The sequence below is a fragment of the Chanos chanos genome, chromosome 3, assembly GCF_902362185.1.
Source record: "Chanos chanos chromosome 3, fChaCha1.1, whole genome shotgun sequence".
NCBI classification, from domain to species: domain Eukaryota; kingdom Metazoa; phylum Chordata; class Actinopteri; order Gonorynchiformes; family Chanidae; genus Chanos; species Chanos chanos.
In genome coordinates, this window is record NC_044497.1 from 33,646,297 (window position 1) to 33,668,855 (window position 22,559).

Here is a 22,559-nt window from a genome sequence, read left to right on the forward strand (position 1 = left end):
ACGAACCCTCAGTGCACTCGTCTTCCTGAAATAGTCTCCAGGTCTTTCAACTGCAGCGTGGTTTGCTTTGGCTTTTTCTTTCAATCAGCATTGTCTTTAATCTGTGTCAAACATCTGTAGCTTCTGTTACCATGGTTACACAGCATGTCTTCCCCTCTGCCATTGTGTGACCTTAACCTTAATTAGACACAATTGGTCAAGGGATTGCAGGTGCTCACATGGTCACACCCCACTTCCTCAGAGTACAGACGAACACGAGAGGACTACAGGGACTAGTGGGGGGACAGTCTTTTTTTTGGTGGCATTTGTTTGCTTTAATGTGAATCCTGTCATTTTTGTGTCGGATGTGAATTTAAAAAAATATGAAACAGTGGCAACTGAGCTCTGAAGAAGCCAGTGAAAAGGATCGTAGTAGATTATAGTAAAAACGGCAATAAATGCACTCTGTCCCCCTTTGTCCCTGTCCCTGTGTTCCCCCCATCACGTCCATCTCAGTCCATCCATCACAAGTGAAAATGCATTCTGTTGTTAAACATCTGTTATCGTTCATTCACAACCTGAATGATGTTTACTGATGTATTAAATGGTACAATATTAATCAGTTTTATACAAAGGAAATCCTGTCTTGATTGGACAGTGCAATACTGCTAGAACCTGAGTTGCTTTTACACGTAGCTGAAAAGTAGTAAAAAAAAAAAATGCTGGATTCCTGGGATGAATTGTCTTTTATGTTGTTTTTTTTTTCCCGGTACGTGTTTAAAATGAGTGTGCGGGACTCAACCAAATAACCTTCTGTTAAAACACTAGGATGGAGAAGTCTGTGTGTCTCTTCATGCTCTGTCTGTTTTCTTCATTACTTGTATACTGTGATTCTTAATTTGTCAAAAAGAGCTTAGAACAAAAGGTGAATTTGGAGTCTGAGTGACACTACAAAAGGGGACATGAATGGGGAATTTTATAAAAGGAGAAATGTTTTTTTTTTTCCCCTGTGTGTTTTCCCTTGCTTTTTAATGCCTCTTGTGCCAACAGTCTGATGCAGAGGGGCTTGTGAACTGCAAACAAAACGTCTTCAGAAACACAAAATCAGGAACTCTCACTGATCCCAAAACACATTTGTACGAACGTTTGATCAGAAAATTGTGTAAACATGACTACCCAAAGCCACCTTTCATTCCTTTGATCAAGCATTATAGAGTTTACAGACATTTAAAAAAAAAAAAAAAAATAGTGTTTTGTCCGGTACTTTTTGTTTGTGTCGTGTCTCCTTAAGCATATCTTATGTGGAACAATGAGAGTCTATGGTACAGTGCTACCAGCAGAGAACTGCTAATGCAAGCACTAAAGCTTCTGCAACACTGTTTGCACATTTACAAATCCTCTTTGGTACAACAGGACTAGTCTAATTATGCTGGTGTGTACAAGTATAAGAACAATATAGAATTGTAATATAATCTCTGGCGGTCTGTATTTTGATACTTGAATGATTTCTGTTTTTATAGACATCTCTCTCTCTCTCTCTCTCTCTCTCTCTATATATATATATGTATATGTATGTATGTACTGTATGTATGTAATGTTTTTGCCACGTTTGTCATAACCAGAGAGGAATTTTTTTTGTTTGTTTTTTTGTTTTGTTTTTTTGTTTTGTTTTTTTAAGCTTGACGTATCACAACGTGAAATGATGAACTTTAGTCTGAGAGCATGTTCTCAAAGCGACCTCACTACCCAATCAAAGAGAGTGATTGTAAATAATCTTGGGCTTCCGATCTTTTTTTTATGATTATTATTATTTTTCATAATTGTACATCGAATAAATGAAGAGATGGAATCCAAAAAGTCTGGTCTTGTTTTCTTCTTTTCATTCTTACACATTTTAAAATTGTGGGAGGGGGGCATTAAGGAACTTCACACAAGATATATGGTGGAAAAAGTTTATTTTGAAACTTTTCTCAACCTGATGTCACTGATTCCTACATATCAAAGAAAGAAAGAAACTGACATTTATGTCTCATCACTAAAGTTCAAAATGGGATGTATGATATGCATGTGAGCACATAAACCATCTCACTATGAATTATTAAACACCGAATCACAACAGCATGCAAAACTTTATTTTTACAATATCAAAGAACAATTTCAAATGTTTCAATTGTACAATGAATAAATCACAAATTGATCATAAATGGACTGTGTGAAGTCAATGATTTCCTCTTGTGATGAAATGTAGAATGTTTCCGTGAAGAAATACAGTTTAATTTCTTGAATCAGGTTGTTTTCCAGCGTTGCCCCTGGTAGTTGTCGTCTTCATGTCTGTGTGCTTGTGTTTTGGCCTCTTGGGCTAACGTTCTCCCTTTTTCAAGTGTACTTATCAATGACTGGCTTTCAAAATGACTCTGTGCTCTTCAGTTCTGAGCATCACTGAACATTGTTCTTATTACAGCTACTGTGCCTTCCTTCACACACAGCTTGGCATAGGTTTGCTTCCATGATGCTCTCTGGCTCTGAAGTTTCGTGCGCGTGTGTGTATGAATGTGCTTGCGTGCATTCCCTGACAAGCATCTTTGTTGATTTGTTCTGTAGAGAGTGACAGTTCAAAAACAAAAGTTTGGATTAGAAACTTGCAGGTTGCACAAGATTGCTGGGAAAGATACAACATGCCAAGGTGACTCACTTCTAAGAAAATTGTGCCAGTCCCGTCTAGTTTTTTTTTTTTCCTCCATTTTGTAACACTATGTGATAGATGATCTCAATCCAGTAGTTTCTGGAAATTGCCAGCCCAGAATACAATGTATGGTGACCTATGGGAATCCCACAGAATCTTACACATAATCTTTCAGTCAGCTACCTAGGTTTGGGCAGGATGTGGTGGAATGATTTCGCTCAGAGTGGCGGTGTTTGCTCAGTAACTCTTTATAAAATGAGTGAAATGTTAGCATCAGTTGGCACAGTCTCAACCAGGCTGTTTGCCTGGAAGGTGAAGTCCGAATTTTTGGTCTCCACAGTGACGCATAGTTATCTTTGTATTTGTCCTGCATTGTAGACGTTAGTCTTAAAAGCATTGAAAAGAGCTTTTAAGTACTCATAGAAAAGGCTTCTTTCACATTCAGTAACATAACTCAGAGAGTTTATCTCTGCTTAACAGTCTTATATTTCTTTTTTCGTAGGACAATACAGGCATCAGAGATTTTATCTCAGTGGAAAGAATTATTTGGAAAAATTACATTCAGTTTCTCCAGTGGTCATTTAATGTTAGAGAGAATGGAAAGTTCACACGTGTTTTGCCACACTCTGACAAGCCCTCCCTGCTACTTTATCTTTGCAATGTCACAAATCTCATCTCCTTTATGTTTCACCTCAGTCCGAGTGTCTTGTCTTGACTTAGGTGAAGTTATGTGAGGGTAACAGACAGGTCATGACTAAAATGCTGTTATGTTGAAACTTCACCCTCCCACCTCTACCCATCTCTCCCTCTGCTGTCTAACTACTCCTTCCCCTTGTTCCAATTTCTCTCCCTCTGTCTCGCTCTCTCTCTTTCTCTCTCTCTCTCTCTCTCTTTCTTAGACAGTAGTGACAGACAGTAAAGGGTTGTAAACTTTCTTGCCATCAGCAGATCGTGTGCCATGTGCAAGCAGTTCTTGTATGGTGATCCAGTTATCCAGGATTCTGCGACTGCGTTTCTTCATGCTCTTCCTCTGGCTTAGCTCCAAAATGGATGAGGCATCTTGCTCCCGTTCCTTCTCCCGCAGGAAGTCTAGGCGGCTCTGGATCATAAACTCCCTCCGTCGCCTGTGCTCGCGGGCCCGTAACAGCTGTTGTTTCCTCTCCTCCTTACTCCAGTACCGTCCCATTTTCAGCTCACTCACTGCCTCATCATCTGTTGTGGTTCCACTGCGTTCCTCACGGATCTTCATGGCACGGGCTTTGAGGAGGCGGTCTCGGACCGGCCGCTTAGCAACATAGCGAGAGCCATCACTTCGGATCTTCACCTTCCACTCCATGCGGGGGGACACAGGTGGCAACTGAGGCAAGGGCAAGGGGGCATTTTGAGGGCAAATTGGAGGATTGAGGGAATTTTTCTCCATACTTGTGCAGCCTCCTGCTACCTCGTTGCTTTGCTCCTGCTGCCCTGGGCTGTCTGGAGCAGCTGTAGCTCTTAGTTGCATGCAGCTCTGGTAACGTTGCGGCAAACGAGACCCCCCACGCCGGCGGGACAGATAGGGGCTATTCTCTGCACTCCTTCTCCCTTCCATACTTGTTCTCCCATCAAAACTCATTTCCTGGCTGTCTGCCCTGTTGCCCCGTGATCCTCTTCTTCCCCCACTGGTGTGAGACAGAGAGCGCAGCCTGACCGCCGGGCTGTAGTTTCCTGGCTCCTCAGATTTTCTGTAAGCGATAGGTGAATTTGGCTGGTTCATATTTTCAACCCTTTCCAACCTTTGTGATCTGGTTCTGTTTCGGGGGACGCGGGGGCGGATGGTTGCCGAACCGTTGGAGTCCCCAGGTGCTGAAGGGGAGGGATTCCGTTCACTGGCCAGCGGCGTGCTCCGACAGCTTTCTCCTCCCGTATTGTAGGCGCTGGTACTCTCTTTGTCCGACCGCTCTCTCTCCGGAAGCTCGTTAATGTCGGACAGCTCGTGGCGGTGAGGCTCGCTGCCTCCACCAGCTTTTGCTCCCTTTTCTTCCTCCTCTTCTTCCTCAGCAGGCCAGACCCTCAGGCAGCGTTCACGTAACTGTTGCATCTTCTGTGCACGCAAGACGCTGCGCCACTTGAACTCTAGGTGGCGCAATTCTTCCTCCAACAAGGCTAGCTCATGCCTTAACAAACTCTCGTTACAGTTTTCATCCAAAGAGACAACACCTTCATCTCCACCCTCATGTGATGCTCCACCCGCAACTCTGCCTTCTTGTATAGCCCCACCCAGCATCAGCAGGGCGTTTCCATTTCTTTCATAGTAGGAACGGATCTCCAGCAGCTCCCTGTAGCGCTCAAACTCTGCCTCCGTCAGTCCTGGTAGGGGAACCACCAAGCTGCTTGCCTCTTGGACTCCACCACTCATACTACCCCCTGCACTAGCATCAAGCCCCATGAGTGAGTCATTGCTGAGGTGGATCTCCCGACCATGTAGAGGTGGAGGAGGGGTGGAGAGGAATTTTCGCATGCTGCCCGGTGTGTTGGTTGCATTGGTGGTGCTTGCACTTGTGGGGTCATCAGCTAGCAGGTCGTGCTCTGACGACTCTTCGTAACGGGTGCTTTCATCGGTACGTCCCACTCCGCTGTCCAGATCCTGGCTGTTGCTTAGTGATGTGTGCCATAGAGCTCTGACCCCGCCCACCTCATCAAGGGTAGACCCGCCTCTTCTGCTTCGGTGTGGGTTGGGTAGGTGGGTGGCGTTGTCCAGGAGCTCCATGCCTAACCCTGCCCCGAACGACAGGTCCAGATCCAGGTCATCAGGGTCATTCTGTGAGAGAGACAGAGCAGTGGTGACAAAACAGTGCGGCTATCAAAGCTACCTATCAGTTAATACGGCTATAAAATATTTCATAGTCTTCAATATACACAACCAAGATAGTCACACCACTTAGAGTGTTTAAGTCACAGTTAACTGTGCGTGTTTAAGGTACAGTAAACTTGAGATCTTTAAGGAAAATTCTATATCCGGTTTGAACAGCAGAGGGCAGTGTGAATCCAAACACAGTTCTGTGGGGTGTCTAACAGTCGGATACTTCCACCCATCTGTTCTAAGGGCTGTTTAAACAGTGAGCGGCACCCTACTAAAACATCTGCTCAGGGGAATACACACGTATACACACGCTGGCATCAACACATGCCATCTGCACCCTCACACACTCACACACTCCTAAGCACAGGTGACCCTGACAGCCGGAAAAGGGTCATTCTTTCATTTGTGTTGCAAACTATGTCTAAGCAATTTCACATTGTATATAAAAAACTTGTGTTAAATCACCTTTTTTAAGATTAGGCAAAAGAAAAAAATATATAATTTTGAATTTTTAATACATGTGAGAGTTTATAATGTGACTGGATCATGAAGAACTGTTCATCTGAAGTTGTACTTTTGTGGTATGATGACAATTTAACCAGATCAATTTAAAATTTAGAGGAATTTTTCTTATCAAAATAAACCTAAAGACATGAATTATTTGTATGGTATTAAAAAGGTGTATTATTAAAAAATATCATTAGACTTAAATCTGTGGAAGAATAGTAATAAGTTGCCAAATGAAATATAATTAACATTTAACTCAAATCTAATTTGTCTTTTTTTTTTCTGGGTTGCAACAGATAGTATTGAATAAACCAGAGAAAAGTGTGTGTGTCTGTGTGTTTTCAAATGGCATTTGTCTAAATGTAAATAAGTTTGTGCGTGTGTGTGTGTATGCTTTGCATTTATGTGTGTCTAAAAAAATCTGTCACTGTTGCATTCAGTTCAGTTCAAAACAATACAACTTAAGGGCTACATGTAGATAGAAAGGATGAGATAAGATAAGAATGTTGATTTCACATGGAATTGAAGACTAACAGTTCAGAATGCCTTAGCCAGCAGGACTCAACTATTTCAAGTAAGTCCTCAAAAAAGAGGACTAGTGTACAATGGGTGTATTATACTCAAGTCAAGCCACACATGTACTTAATCAGAATACAACACTATTTTCATTACTTTGATGTGAGAAAATCATTGAGTGTGGAAGTAATGAGAGACTTTACATCATGATTTGACCTGATCCAAATTACCCCCTGTTGAGCTCAATGATGTTCACAAAACTCAGTTTGTATGTTGTTGATATTCAGTGAGACACTTTCATCATGGATGTCAGTTGGGTTTCATTTTTATTCATGAACTGAACAGCAATCTCCAGAGACCGATGTTGTTGTTCTGACTACAGGTGGTGAATTTCATAAACAAAACAAATCTGTAGTGAGAGGAGAGGTTTAAAGCTAATCAATTCTGATTAAACTGAAATGACTTGTTGGACCAAACAGCACATTCTGATTTTTTTGTGTGTGTTGGTCATTGATTTAAACAGCATGACCAGCTGTTTTTTTTTTTGTTTTTTTCTACCCCTCCTATTGTTTCTCACTGTCTCTCTAAGCCTCTGTTATTTTCTAGACATTCTAAAGCTCTCTGCCAACAATTAAGTAATCTCACAATTTTGTCTAATAAATTTCCCTCAAAGGATTCCGGCTCTGCCTCATCTCTTTTCACCTCTACCATCAGGCAGCCTTCTCCCTTTGTGATAGGGATGTGTGTGTGTGTGTGTGTATGTGCATGTGTGTGTATGTGTGTGTGTCTGTGAGTTTTAATGGCTCATTCTCAGCATTGGCTTGGTGTTAACGCAATAAACATTGCACTGCATATTTATGCGTGCTGCATACATACATATACATAGTATGAGTTGTTGGATAAAACTCCACTCACGCATGTGTGGATCTTGTAATCACTGTGCTCATCATGTCTATTTAAATGTAACCATGACTACACAAGCTTGTTCACTGGCCGAGGATATGTGTATTATGGGATGTCCTGAGAGCGCTGTTTCGCAAAATGTGACCTTGAAAGGAACAAAGGAATGCTAGACAGAACAGACCCACACACACACACACACACACTCCTCCCCACTGTGCTCCTGTCCTCTCAGCTTTTTCTCTCCTTTTTCATCTCCCTCTGCATCCCCTCATCTGTCTTCAACGCTTTCCTTCGTTCACCTTTCCTGTCTTGTTTTGTGTGTAAATGGGCAGAAAAGGAAGGCTTTTGTACTCCATACACTAGCCACTGTTGCTCAGATCAGACAGTCAGTTTTCTGACTGTCTATGAATACAGAGCAAACATAATGGAACTCAAAGAGTCACATTAACAATAATGTGTGGCTTTGCATGTCAGTATAAAGGCAGATGTGTATAGATTGTGACATACACTGAATTACAGATTTAGACTGTTACTTAAAGAGTCAAATTTGGGATTTAAGATTGTTCAGTTGGGCGTCAAAGTAAACTATGACATAATCAAAAAAAAAAAAAAAGATTTAGTCGCAATATGTCACTTCACATAAAACAAAGTGAGGATGAAAGATCAAAGTTAAAATTGCCCTCAGTACAGAGGCAGTAATTTTAGCAAATAAGGTCTCACTTGGATGGTTTGGACCAGACCACATCTCAAACTTTTGGATGAAATGGATTGAGTTTTTATTTGGTCAAAACCCAGATGAAGTCTCATTCTGCTGATCAGTATCAGATGAAATGTTTGCTTTCTGGTCAGCAGATCGGGTTTTACCTCTATATCGGGCCGGGCCAGGAGCAGGGAGATGTTGGTGCTGTCTTCTCGGGTCAGAATGGCCACAGCCTCCTCACGATCCTGTACATCTACTCCATTTATCTATGGATGGATCAAACACAGCTTCAGACTTCACCCTTAGACATTAAAACGTGAAGCTGAGTGAGCTGACCTTTTTGCCTTTAGTCTCAAGTCCTTTTGTAGCTGAGGGGTTTTGGTGTTCCTTTGCTCAGATATATAGAGGAGATACAGCAGCTCCAGGTGTTCCCAAACAATGCTCCAGTGCTCATTAAGAGGGTGTATCTGATATTTGGCGGAGGGAGTTGACTCACTGAAAGGATATATTTGATATCTGGCTGATGGAGATGGTTCAAACATTAACAACGTACCTGCAGTATCCTGTCCCCCTCTCGGATACGTCCATCTTTAGCGGCAATGCTGTCTGGGTTGACCTTGAGAGAGAGGGAATAGAAAAAGGTTAGGATTGACACGATGGTCTGCAGGAATGGGTCATAGCCCTTGCACGATGAGAGAGAGAGAAAGTGCGTAGCCTAATCTCATTCTGGATCAACAAATTCATTATCAAAGCAATTTTTACAAATTTAACTAAAGCCTGCGGCCATTATCCATATAAACCCTTTGTAATACATTTGTCCTCTCCTCTTCTCTACTCTTTTATGCTTTATTTATTTGTGCCCTCTGTCCTCATCTCACCTCTCCCACATATATGCCCAGGTCCTCTTCATCATCAGTGCGATAACACACAGTCAGCCCCAGTTTGTCCTGATGCCGAGACTTATACAGCTCCACTTCCTACAGAAAAAAAAAACGGAGTCTCACTCGGAGATGACACAGTAAAAGGAAAGTAATTATGGCCAAGAACAGAATGAGGTTTCAAAGCAGAATTTCAGCTTTAATGTTTAACAACAGCGGTAAAGTCATGAAGTTCTAGAGCTAGAGATCAACTGGGATATTGCAGAGCAGAGAAGCAGCTTTCATGTTTTGAATAGAAGGGAGAAGTCGCGAGGTTTCACAGAGAGAGAGATTCTTACTCATAGGAAGAAAGTCTCTCTTTAAAAGACAAAACAGCTCTTCGTACCTCATACTCCAGATCGTCCTGTCTGTCCACCTCGTGCTGACTGATGTCAAAATAATCAGTAGGATCATAGTACACGTGATCCGTCACAGGCCTGAGTGAATAGAAACACTGTCAGTATATATAAACAGTCTGTGGATATGCAACACTAATAATATACTGATGTAACAGACCACTTACACACACCATTAGGGACTGCACTTACTGAGTGTGATTAAACTGTGCGCTTACACAGACTCTAGTCTAAGCTGAACTCACCCTCACACACACACACATACACGCAAAACCTCAGTCCACTACACACTTGTGTGAGATATCTGCAAATTGGGACACTTACACATTTGTGTTTCTATATTCCAATTTCATGGTGAAAAGGTACATGTACAGACACACACGCACACACACAAACTGTACTCACAGTTGGCTGAGCAGATATGGCTCTGGAATGGGTGGTAGTGGGGGTGAGGGAGGTAAGGGGGGTCCATTGTGCTTGTTTAGGGTTCTGGCAACTGTGACTCTGTGCTGAAAACTGATATCTGTCTGCGTTCCGCTGTCGACACAGTCCGTCTGCACTGTTACCATGGTACCCCCTGTCACGCCCACTTTCCACCTGGGACCCCGCCTCAAATCCCGCCCGTAACGCACAGACTCTAAAGACTGCTCCTGAGACAGCCGAGAAAGAGCCTTACTGTTTACCTACAGAGAAAAAAAAAGAAAGAAAGAGAATTACCATTCTCCTTCAAACAGAAAAGACATTTACAATTCTCCTTCAGACACATAGAGAGAAGGAGAGCATTACCATCCCCCTACAGACAGAAGCAGAGCAAGGTTTACTATTCACTAGGGCCCTAGTTCTCCATTTAAATGAAAACACATTCAGACTTGACCCATTGTGTCAAAATTTAAATTTTCATGCAGAAATTCACAACGTTCTTTGCACCACTGAAGAGAATTCAGTTTTTTTCCACTCAAGATCCTTTCCTAACCCTTCTTAACAGCATCTAAACAAAATGCTTTTCAGTCACTTGAAGCCTGTGAACAGAGGAGGGTAATATATGTATAATCAAACATTAGTCCACCCCTCTTCACTGTAGCCTCCTTTTGACTGCTTATACATTAAAATGTGAGAGAGATCACTGGCACAAAAGGATGGCACCTTCATGAATATTTTGATCATTAATGTCTTCCACACTATTTAATGCCCTCATTAAATCCGTGTGGCATCGTACTAATCCGACCTTTCCGTAGAAATGAGGAGAGAGAAATTAGGTGGAAGGTTAAGAAGAGAGAGTCAGAGGACTCAGTACTGATACGAATGGAACCCATGGATATCATTTACAATGGGTAAAGGTCTGTCTCAGTGTTGTGTGTCACCATTCACTTGTTAAAGCTGTAAACACACATTCTCTTCTAAGGTGAACTAGGAGAGCATAAACCCTTTCTCATTTTATGAGGGATTATTGTTAGAATTATGACTAGATTATGTCTAAATCAGTTTCACCTAAAATTGGTACAAGAATCAAAATTATGATGCTATTTATAATTTAAACTTGACATCAGTTAAATCTTCAGATCTCTTCTCTTAGCAACTCTTGGTTCGCTATCTGTCTTTGTAAATCTGTTTCACTTTGTACTCAAATTTTTGGTATCTATCTTCCAGATCTCTTTAATTCAAGCAATTGCGCGTGTGTGTATGTGTGTGCGTATGTGTGTGTGTGTATACTTCAAAACAACAAAGGAGTAAAAGTTTCCCTGCAGTCAGACTAAGGTAATTGGGGATTAATTGGGGATTAGTAAATTAATCTGATGCTGTAGTCAGATTTACACAGCAGGAATCTCCATAATAGTAACCCCAGCCACTCAGAGTCGCTCTCTCTCTCTCTCTCTCTCTCTCTCTCTCTCTCTCTCTCTCTCTCTGTCTCTCTAAAGAGTTTTCTGCCCTGTACGTGACCCCAATAACACAGCAAAACATTTGGGCCAGATTAAGGGTGGCAGGAGAGGGCTACATTTCTAAAATATTTTGACACACCCCCACTCAAGCACTCTTTGAAGTGGTATACTTGATTGTTTTGGAGCTAACACAATCATATGACTGTTTATCTGGAAACGTGTTCTCTTCCATACCAATAAACTCTTCAGTCAACAGCTGACATTTTACACCAGACTACATTTACTGGAGCTCATTGCAATTAATGTTTCCTATAAGTGCCCTAGCAATGACATGGAGAGCTGGAAACACCATCTCAACAGATCCATGCAGTTATAAAGCATTATTCTGTAGTATAAACATAAAGGAAATGTTTATTTAGTATGCAAAAGGAACAGGTTTACTCAATATGCTCAGAAACAGAGAGACGGTCAGTGAGTGTGCTGATGTGTGTGAAGCTGAGCTGGAGAACCTTGACTGCAGACAGCTATTGTAAGAATGTAGACACTGACCTTGGGCTTTACATTGTCTCAGTGTTACAAGCCTTCACTGTCTGACTCCTGTCCGTCTCTCTCTCTCTCATACAGTCACCTGCGTGTTTCCTCTGATACGTGCAGAGTCAAGCACCGTTACGTTTCACCACATCACGGTGGACTTTCCTGAGAAGCTGTAACACGCACAGAGGTTCACACTATGCTCCTCAGATCTGTCAACCCCTAATCTAACACCCTTGACCAACCAGTGGCTGCTGCTGTTGCAGCAACGGGGAGATGATTCCCTGCTGGCTTCTCACCCGCAAACACTGTCAACTCTGTCAGTGTGAACGCCCAGCCAAGCCAGAGACACAGCTACTGGGGGTTCGAATCCCTGTTGCTACACTGCCTTAGTGCCACCAACACAGTTTTTGAGGTCTCTGTGTCATCTAAATCATGGAAATGGTTTGTTGATTATACTTTGTTTTCAGGGCAAGATGTTATCTCAGTTTTAACTGCAATGTTTCAGTGTTCCAAAAAGAATTCTTTTGGGGCTTGTTTCAGTGTGGTGAGAATTAGAATGATTACAATCATTTGTATTGTTAAACGTGTTAAACTCCAAAACGAACTGACTGAGTTCACTAGAGGCTTAGGTTTTGGATGGATGGGGTGGTACAACCCACACCCAAATTACGGTTCTCTCAGCACTTCCTTCCTGACACCTGGGTTTTTTTTCTGAAAAATCAATGTATTTTTGTTAGAGAAAAATCAACAACAACAAAAAAACATTATTCAACATTACTATGCATCAGGAACAGACGATTCACATGTGACCAATATTATCATTTATCCCATCTCGTTTTGGGAGGCGTTGGAAACAGAGCACAACATTTTGAAGCACAGATGGCAGATCTAATAATCTGTAATGAGTTCAAGAGAATGCAACTGAAACATACTCAGTACGATGTTCTCGCCCGGTGCAGCTGGGGAGCCAGGAAAAAGTAAGTAGATACAGGAAGTGGTCAGTACACACAGACAGTCCCCAGGAGTCATAACCTCCTCAGCGTTCCCTCATATCACTAAAGACCATTTGGAATAAATATTAACACTTATAATGAGCAGGAGAGGAGTTTCTCATTTCTGTTTCTGCACCTGATCTGCTTGTGGATGCTCTCTTTCCTTTTTATTTATACAGTTTGCTCATTTATCGACTTATCTGAAAACTGCCCTCTAAAGCAGTGTGCCGATGATGGCACAGAGAAAAGGTCTCAGAATTTCTCCGTCGCTCTTTTGTGGCCTTCAGCCTGTCAGCGTTTGTGCCAGCCCGTGTTCAAAAAAATTGTTCAAATACTGCCCTGCCACTGATACACTCCCCGAGACACTGGAGGCAGATCAGTCTCCAAACACCTTCTGTGATGGGAAATTTGGAACACATCACACGGGATTATTTTAACTTCTAGAGAGTGCAGCTGATCATTGGGACGTTGCCAACTCGATCCACCAGATCATTTGCCGGAGACAGAAGACGATGGCTGGCGATTTTGTGGAAGTAACCAACATTTCACATGAATATTTTGGGGATAGTGTCTGACTATCAGTAGATGCTCATGAACTTATGAACAGGCAGTAGATATGCAGTGTGTATGGTTTAGTGTAAACACTTTTTAGTCAAATTCAGCTTCAAGCATCTTGTTTAATCAAAATCCTCTCCAGTTTCACATCTCTGGAAAATCGTCTCGTTGCGGAGCCTTTGAAAAGCTCATCAGTTTAATATTTGTTTTTCTTATTGGCAAAAGGCCATTATCTACCTCAAATTAACTCACTGGTGTTGATCTTCTTTTGTTTACACACCAAGGAGAGGGTCCTATTTTCATGCTTGAACGTTAATTTATGCAATTGAATTAATGTGGCCTGAGTTTCTTCATGGATTGAAGCTCTTTAAGATTATTAGCCTGAACCAGCTTTTGATCTTTTGGGGTGTATAATACAACCCATGCTTGAGACTTTCACCTCTTCAGAAAATGTCTCCTCTCCAGGTTTTTTAAAAGTGAATTTGTAATAGGACTGTACCCATGTCAAATCTATATAGAAGTCTTGTAAAATGTAAAATATTTGCATAGATATCTAGAAATAAATGGATTAAAAAACTCTCTCCATCTCTCTCTCTCTGTCTCTCTCATGCACACACTCACCCTGACCCTCTCTCCCTTTCTCCCTCTCTCTCCCTCTCTCCCGCTCTCTCTCTCTCTCTCTCTCCCTTTCTCCCTCTCTCCTGCTCTCTCTCCCTCTCTGCCCCCCCTCTCTCTCTGTCGCTCTCTCTCTCTCCCTCTCTCTCTCTGTCTCTCTCTCTCCTATTTCTACCCTTCCTAACACTCATCTCATTCAGATCATTTTCCTTTCATTTGATGTTCCCATCTGCGGTGAACCACAAAAACTTTCTTTACCTGTTTAATTTTTCTTTTATTAATTTAGTCATTTTCCTCACTGCTCTTTTCCTACTCTATTTCTCCTCTCTCCTTCCTTTTATTAAGCTCTCCATCCATATTTCTCTTAGTACCACTCCCTCTCTTTCTCTCCCTCCCTCACTGTGTCTCTCTTTTCACTAATGCTGGCACAGCAGATTTCTGTCCCTGCAGGCGACAGACACTCTCCTCATTTTAGCGCCCCCCCCCTTTCTCTCTCCGTCTTTCTCCTCTCTCGCTCTCTTTCTCTCTTTCTCTCTCTCTCTCTCCCTCTCTCGCTCTCTCTCTGTTTCTGTCTCAATCATGCTACATTTGGTACAGAGAAGTGTGTGTCGAATAAAGATCCTGCACTCTTTTTCTCCAGATCTTGGACTGAGATTAACCTGACTTTATCCTATTCTCTTTCCTCTGCAATCCCTTCACTGCCCCATACATACACACACACACACACACACACGCACAGACACACACACACCAAAGCTACCTGTCCACCCTCCCATCTCCATGGTAACAGAATGAGTTTTGTGGTGTCTAGAGTATTGCCTCCACTAAGTGTAATCATCCTCGTGAAGCACTACCCTCACCTGTCAGAAAGGATGCAGCCAGAGAGCAAGGCAGGCAGAGAGAGAGAGTGTGTGTGTGTGTTGACACTGTAATTTAGTGTGACTACCCATTATTCAATCAGGAGTGCCTTGGCCTCTTTCCCACTGTACAGTCTCTACCTCGGCGCTTCATTAATCCACATGGCCATTAAAGCTGACTGCTCTTAAGCACACAGACGTACGGAACTCTAACACCACAGTCTCATAGAGGAAAAGAGAGGTAACAGCTGAAATGTGGAGAGAACTGATTTAGATTTACATGAATATTCCTTTTGTGTTTGAATATGGGGAGCAGCCTGGCAAGGGGCAAGAGGCGCTAGTGTGTATGTATATTTGTGTGTGTGTGTGTGTGTGTGTGTGTGAGTGAGGGAGAGATGGGAGAGATGAAAGCAAGGCAAAGAGTTCAAAGAGGGTGAGACAGTGAAAGGCAGGGCTAGAGAGAGACAAAACACTGGGGGAAGGGAGAAAGAGGGGAAAATGAGAGAGAGAGCGCGATGAAGGAAAACAGAGGGTGTAGCAGAAGGATGTGTGTAAAGTACATAGGGTAGAGAGGGTAATGGATGTGAATGATAATGGAGAGATTGTGGTTGTGTTTACTCAGTTGTGCCTCACCACTCAAACTCTCATTCAGCATGTTTAGCTTCAGTGTAACACACACACGCACACACACACACACACAATCTTTATGACTAAAATGCACAGCACTGAAGTGTGCCCTGAATCACAATTGATTCTTTTCTCTCTCCTCTCTCTGTCTGTCTCTCTCTCTCTCTCTCTCTCTCTCTCTCTCTCTCTCTGATAATGTCTCAAATAAAGCAGATGCAACTACCTGCATTGTATTATAGACATTCTGGTGATGATAACACACAATGTTGGTCTGAGTGTGTATGTGTGAGATGTATTTGACTGAAACGATCTGTCTATGGCTCTCAGGCACACACACACACATACACACACACACCAGCAGATCAGTAAATTAGTGTGAGATGCATACAGATGAATTTCAGTCCATCTGCCTCTGAGTGTGAGTGTGTGTGTGTGTGTGTGTCTGGGTTAGTATGCAGAGAAAAAAACGCTTTCCAATACACCACACCCTCACTCTGAACAGTCTGTTTTTCTTTCTCTACCGTTCGTCTGGTCATAAATGCTTTTGATTTTTTGCTTTTTAACCTCATCTTCCCTCTTTCACTGGCACTCCTGTCACTCTCTCTTTCTCTCTTTCCCCTAACACCTCCCTCCAGGTAAAAAGCTCTCACTGCAGTGGAAGACTGGAGAGCCTGATAAGACCTGAATATAATGATTTTATATTAATAATCTCACCTCTCCCTGAAGCCCTGCATTTAAGGACCCCTTTCTGCAGCAAATTGACTTATATGTATCTTGTAATTGGTTTTCTATTGTTCACATGCCATAGAGAGGGAGATTTTCTGTTATTTGAAATATTCAGCATATTCTAAAGTAGACCTCTGCTCAGATATTCCAGGACAAATGATGTGTTTCTTCAGTCAGTCTTTGTTTCTGTTCTGTTCTGTTCTGTCTCTCTCTCTCTCTCTCTCTCTCTCTCTCTCTCTCTCTCTCTCTCTGTTACTCTCTTTCAGTCTCTTTTGATGGCCCAAATGATTGAGTCATCTTAATAATCTAATAATTATTAATTAATAACAATATTATAATATTATTAATAAAATTAATATAATTATAATATATCATTATTAATAATAACTACGACTGCAGGAAGAAACAATTCTTTCTTTCTTTCTTTCTTTCTTTCTTTCTTTCTTTCTTTCTTTCTTTCTCTCATTCTTTCTCTCTTTCTTTCTGCTCTGTATCCATCCCCTGCCCTCTACCCCCCTCCCTCTCTGTCTCTGTCTCTGTCTCTCTCTCTCTCTAATGAGTAAGAATTGGATTAACTCAGTCACTTCATAACTCTGCTGCATCACACTGCACCCAAGCCCTCTGACCTTGACCTCTAACCCCACAAATCATCTCACATACTGCAGCTAATGGCCATAAGATACTGCAAAGGAGGTCCAAACACTCACACTGACACACACAAACACACACACACACACACACACACACATACACAGGGACACAGGCATCTGTTGGCACACACAGTAATTATGAGCAGGAAAATAATTTGTGAGTGTGTGTCTAATGACAGAGTTATGTTTTGCACTGTCTATAGTGTGTATTTGCGTGTACATGGCTTTCTTAGAGCATTTTTAAGTTCATGACTGGCCAGTGTGAGAAGGCAGCACACTAGCTGAATGAGTGCGGTATCCATAGTGACAACATCCCACTGAGACCCATTCTACAGTAGAGACAGAGGGAGGGGGAAAGGGGAAGTCAGAGAAAATGATTGATACGGTGCCAGAGCCCTGTAACGTCCTGCAGGGATATGAGTAGGTGACTGATTACTGTGCTATCAGAGAGTCTGATGGCACAGAGAAACCAGACCCTACCTGAGCCGACACTCAATACACACCACACACACACACACACACACACACCACATTAACATCCAAAATACACACTCCCTCACAAACACTTCATACACACAAACACACACACACACACACATACAAAGTCGCATACACATTAGTTCATATTAATTCACTAATTTCAAAGTGGAGGGGGGTGTATTTGGGATGTTAATGTGGTGTGAATGGAGTGTGTATGTGTATATGTGTGTATGTATGTGTGTACATATATTTAAAAATACACACACCGTATGTATATACGCAGCTCTCTGCTGTCTAATATGATATATATATATATATATATATATATATATATATATATATATATATATATACACATACATATATATATCATATATCATATATATATATATATATATCATATTAGACAGCAGAGAGTGACAGCAAGACAAAGAAAAGAGTCTTTGTATTATTTGAATAATGATCGGTTGGTGGGCCACATAATTGTACTTTTAATCATAGTTTTGTTAAACTGGAAAAATATGTGTTTTGTTATGTGTTTTACTCATTTTTAGATGTGCCAAACAAAGAGAAGAGATAATTAATGTGGTGTGCATTCAGACTGAGGTACCTGTTCTCCTGAATCATGCGCACATTCACCATAATAACACACGACCTCCCACTGCTCCCCATTCTGCTCCTCTGGGACAAATAAATGAGTATTGTGACAGCAACACACACTTATGGAAACAAAATGAACTGCTTCAAATGGAAAGATGGAAAGAGGGCAGAACTAAACACACACAAACACGCACACGCTGTTAACTCACTCTCTCCTACACTTGTCAAAATCAACTACCACCTTTCAGACAGATAACTGTGTGATGTGTGTGTGTGCGCGTGCGTTATGTTTGCGTGTGTGTATGTGTGTGTGTGTGTGTGTGTTTTGTGTGTCTCCACAGCAGAAAGTCACTGAATACCTTAATTATGAGTTGGAATCAGATGCATTTATGAAACAAGCAGTCGAATCAAACAAAGCACCAACTGCCTCCACTCACTGTGTCTGTCATAATGAGTGGCATAAAATGTGTAAAACGACAATGAATATTTTCTCAGAGTGAGACTTGACTGCTGTGCTTGATTATGTGAAAGAGAAAACTAAGAGTGTGTTTTTCCCCCCTTTCTAATGTGTTTCAGTGGAGCAGAAAATGATGGTATAAGGTTTAATATGTCATTAGTACTCTGCACACCTAGAGTGATATGAGGATAAGATGGAACTGTGATGTCATAAGGAAAGTTCCACAACCAATGCAGCCAATGATAAAATGTAGCATTACTAAAACCAGTTGACTACTGAGAGCTGAGATTATGCCTTAATACTCTTAAAATGACCTCATCCACTGTGGATGGGATCCTAGACCACTGTTAACTGTTAGGAGAAAATGACAGAAACAAGATGAAACTTGATGTTACATATTATCAAACCTGTTCATTGATGAAACCAATGAGTGCTTGTTCACTACGGAGTGATTGAGTAAGGGGTGGTTTGAGTGGGACCTGTGGCTTTCTATAACAATGAGTTTCAGCTATATGTTGTTTTGACAGGAGTTGCCTGATGAATAGTTCTCTGAGCAAAGCCATCATGAGAGATATTGAAAATCCACACCTGATTCAAACCATGTCCCTCCCCAATGAGAGATCTCAGCTGGATTTATAGTCAGGCGTTCTCTCAGACTACCCCCTCTTGGTCTGTTCAAGACCCTTTCATTCATCCCTGCTCCGTGGAGCGCAGAAATCAATTACTGCAGTCGTCTGCAGGCAAACGGCCGATAAACACCTCTCTCCATCTCCACACCCCTCCTCCTTTCTTTTCCCTACTTTTTTTTCCAACATCTATCCTCAGGGCCACTCTCTCCCTCTCTCTGTGTGTATGTGTGTGTGTGTGTGTGTGTTTGGCTAGATTTCAGAGATCGGGTGATAGTTATGAAACCCACCGGCTCCCCGACCATCAGTCCTGTTCACACTCAGTCAAACCATAGAGCTGAGCAGCTTCAGCAGCTATATTTCACACTGGTGTGAACATGCAAAGCTGGCTTTAAATGAACTGATAACAGAGGGTCTCTGGCTGTTACAGGGTCTTCTTAGAGAAAGATAACTTAATCGTGACAGTCATAGTTCTCACAGACACACTCTGAATCTCTCTCTCACAGACATAGACAGATCACATATTCTTTCTCCCTCTCACAGATCACACACTCTGCAGCTAAAATTGTAACAGCAGAAACTCCAACCTCCTTCCCTCTTGTACCTCTCTTTTTCACTACACACAGTTGTACACTCACACACGCACACACTGGCGCGGGCGCACACACACACACACACACACACACACAGACTTCTCTATCTGTCTTTCTCTATATCCTTGCATCACTTTCCTGCATTTGTCTAGCATTCTCTCTCTCTCTCTCTCTCTCTCACTCACTCACTCACTGTGAAGTGTGAAACAGTTGTGTTACATTGTTCTTCATTGTTCTGCAGTCATGGTACATTGTTCTTTCAGGAGTGAACACACTGCTAGAACACACAAAAATCAAACAAATCATTTCCCAGTGCTCATGTCACATTGCTGACAGTCCGTCCCTAGTTGACTCATTGTTGAATAGTTTAGAGTGTAAAATATGAGTTATATGAAAACAAAAAGCTATATGAAAACAAAGCCACTGGGCTTTGTAAACATTATGCATGATGAATGTTCTAACCTGTGTGTGATCAATAACGTATGTTAATTTAGCAGTAGCATGGTTGTGTGGGTGTGCTCTGTAGACTTCAGCTGTCCATCATCATTATCAGTATAATTACATCTGCTACAACCTCGCTGATTCCCTCTGCAATAGTGGCTGATGCGTGTTCTGTTTTTGATTGCTTTGCTAATGGGTTCGATAACTATGATAAATTGTCACTTTGGATAATGAAACATTCCATGCCTCCATACAACAACCGCAAACCTCACTCAGTCAACTTAGAGTTAACTCTCAATTATCAACAACACTATTATTATTATTATTATTATTATCATTATTATTATTATTATTATTATTATTATTATTATTATTATCATCATCATCATCATTATTATTATTGTTGTTGTTGTTGTTGTTGTTATTGTCAGTAGTAGTAGTTGGTGTTGTTGCCCCCTTGTCTCAGTGCTTTCATAGAGTGGTAGGGACAATGAGTGGTGCTGACGTTGCTAAGAAGCACTATAAGTCACTCTCATGTCTGTTACTGTCTTAAATACAGTCAGTCTTGGCTTTGTTAAAGTCTTAAATACAGTCAGTCTCGTGTCTATTAATGTCTCAAAATCAGTCAGTCTTGTGTCTGTTAATGTTTTAAATACAGTCAGTCTGGTGTCTGTTAATGTTTTAAATACAGCCAGTCTGGTGTCTGTTAATGTTTTAAATACAGTCAGTCTTGTGTCTGTTACTGTCTTAAATACAGTCAGTCTGGTGTCTGTTACTGTCTTAAACACAGTCAGTCTGGTGTCTGTTACTGTCTTAAATACAATCAGTCTGGTGTCTGTTACTGTCTTAAACACAGTCAGTCTGGTGTCTGTTACTGTCTTAAATACAGTCAGTCTGGTGTCTGTTACTGTCTTAAACACAGTCAGTCTGGTGTCTGTTACTGTCTTAAATACAGTCAGTCTTGTGTCTGTTACTGTCTTAAATACAGTCAGTCTGGTGTCTGTTACTGTCTTAAATACAGTCAGTCTGGTGTCTGTTACTGTCTTAAACACAGTCAGTCTGGTGTCTGTTACTGTCTTAAACACAGTCAGTCTGGTGTCTGTTACTGTCTTAAACACAGTCAGTCTGGTGTCTGTTACTGTCTTAAACACAGTCAGTCTGGTGTCTGTTACTGTCTTAAATACAGTCAGTCTGGTGTCTGTTACTGTCTTAAACACAGTCAGTCTGGTGTCTGTTACTGTCTTAAACACAGTCAGTCTGGTGTCTGTTACTGTCTTAAATACAGTCAGTCTTGTGTCTGTTACTGTCTTAAACACAGTCAGTCTGGTGTCTGTTACTGTCTTAAACACAGTCAGTCTGGTGTCTGTTACTGTCTTAAACACAGTCAGTCTGGTGTCTGTTACTGTCTTAAACACAGTCAGTCTGGTGTCTGTTACTGTCTTAAATACAGTCTTAATACATGTCTAAAATACAGTCAGTCTGGTGTTTAAAGACAGTCAGTAATCCTCAGGCCACACATGGTTGCTTAAATGTTGAGCTGGTGGGTTGGTGTGGGTGGCGTTGTATTGTGTAGTGACGGTACACTGTTGGTAGATGTTGGAGAGATAAGTTGAGTGGGTTTATTGCAGTGCTGTTATGCCAGTGTGTGGAAAGTGGATTTGTTTTCTGTGTAAGCACAGCATCAGTCAATCTGACAAGGGTCTGATCTAATCTAAACAAACAAAATAAACAGCTTGCTGCAGACAGACACACACTCTGTTTATGCTGTGGGGAGATTTGAACAGAGCAACAAGGAGAGAGAGAGAGAGAGAGAGAGAGAGAGAGAAGAGAGTGTGATGAATTTCAGAGAGTAAGAAATTTAAAGAAAGAATGAGGGAGAAGCAGTTTAAGTAGGAGTTTGAGAGGAGGAGAGTACAGGAAATAGGATACAAAAAAAAGAAAGAAAAACAAACAAGCAAATAAAAGGAGTGGGATCTTACCTGGAACATGACTCTGTACTGGTCTTCAGGCTTCTGCACGACGCACATGTTACAGCCCATCTTGACCTCTAACCTCTGACCCTTACCCAGTCTGACACAGTGCTGCTGCTTCTTCTTTTCCTTCTTTTACCCTTCTTCTTTTCTCTCTCTCTCTCTCTCTCTCTCTCTCTCTCTCTCTCTCTCTCTCTCTCTCGCTCTCTCGCTCTCTCGCTCTCTCTCTTCTTTCTCAGAGAGAGTCTGAGCTCAGACAGTATGATAAAGGGTCCTCTTAAAATAAATGTTATCTCAATGGAAAACTCCCGAAAAACAGAACACCAAAAAATCCGCTCACAATTCCAGATGGACAAACCAGTGATGGTTTTCAGAGTCCCATGTGTGTGCTACACTGTTCTGGTGGCAGTGTAGATCCAGCTTAACGCTTACACTCACCCCGCAGGCCTCTAAAGGAAATCTGGGCTCAGGTCGCAAATTCTCAGCATTGAAAGGCCATACTCAGCTCTGTGGTAATATTTTTCAAAATCCCAAAAGGATATCTACGTTAAGTTAAATT

The 22,559-nt window shown here is 41.6% G+C and overlaps 1 protein-coding gene across 1 annotated transcript; it reads right to left on the reverse strand.

Moving 5' to 3' along the window:
- Window positions 1–3,557: 3,557 nt before the first annotated feature.
- Window positions 3,558–22,069, reverse strand: LOC115806914 (PDZ domain-containing protein 4). The gene is made up of 8 exons (XM_030767770.1): window positions 22,010–22,069; window positions 9,006–9,104; window positions 8,681–8,743; window positions 8,292–8,393; window positions 6,868–6,873; window positions 5,725–5,739; window positions 4,124–5,459; window positions 3,558–4,042 (listed from the first exon to the last, which is right to left on the reverse strand). The coding sequence occupies exons 1-8, from the start codon at window positions 22,067–22,069 to the stop codon at window positions 3,558–3,560; spliced, it is 2,166 nt and encodes a 721-aa protein (XP_030623630.1).
- Between the last annotated feature and the right edge of the window lie 490 nt (window positions 22,070–22,559).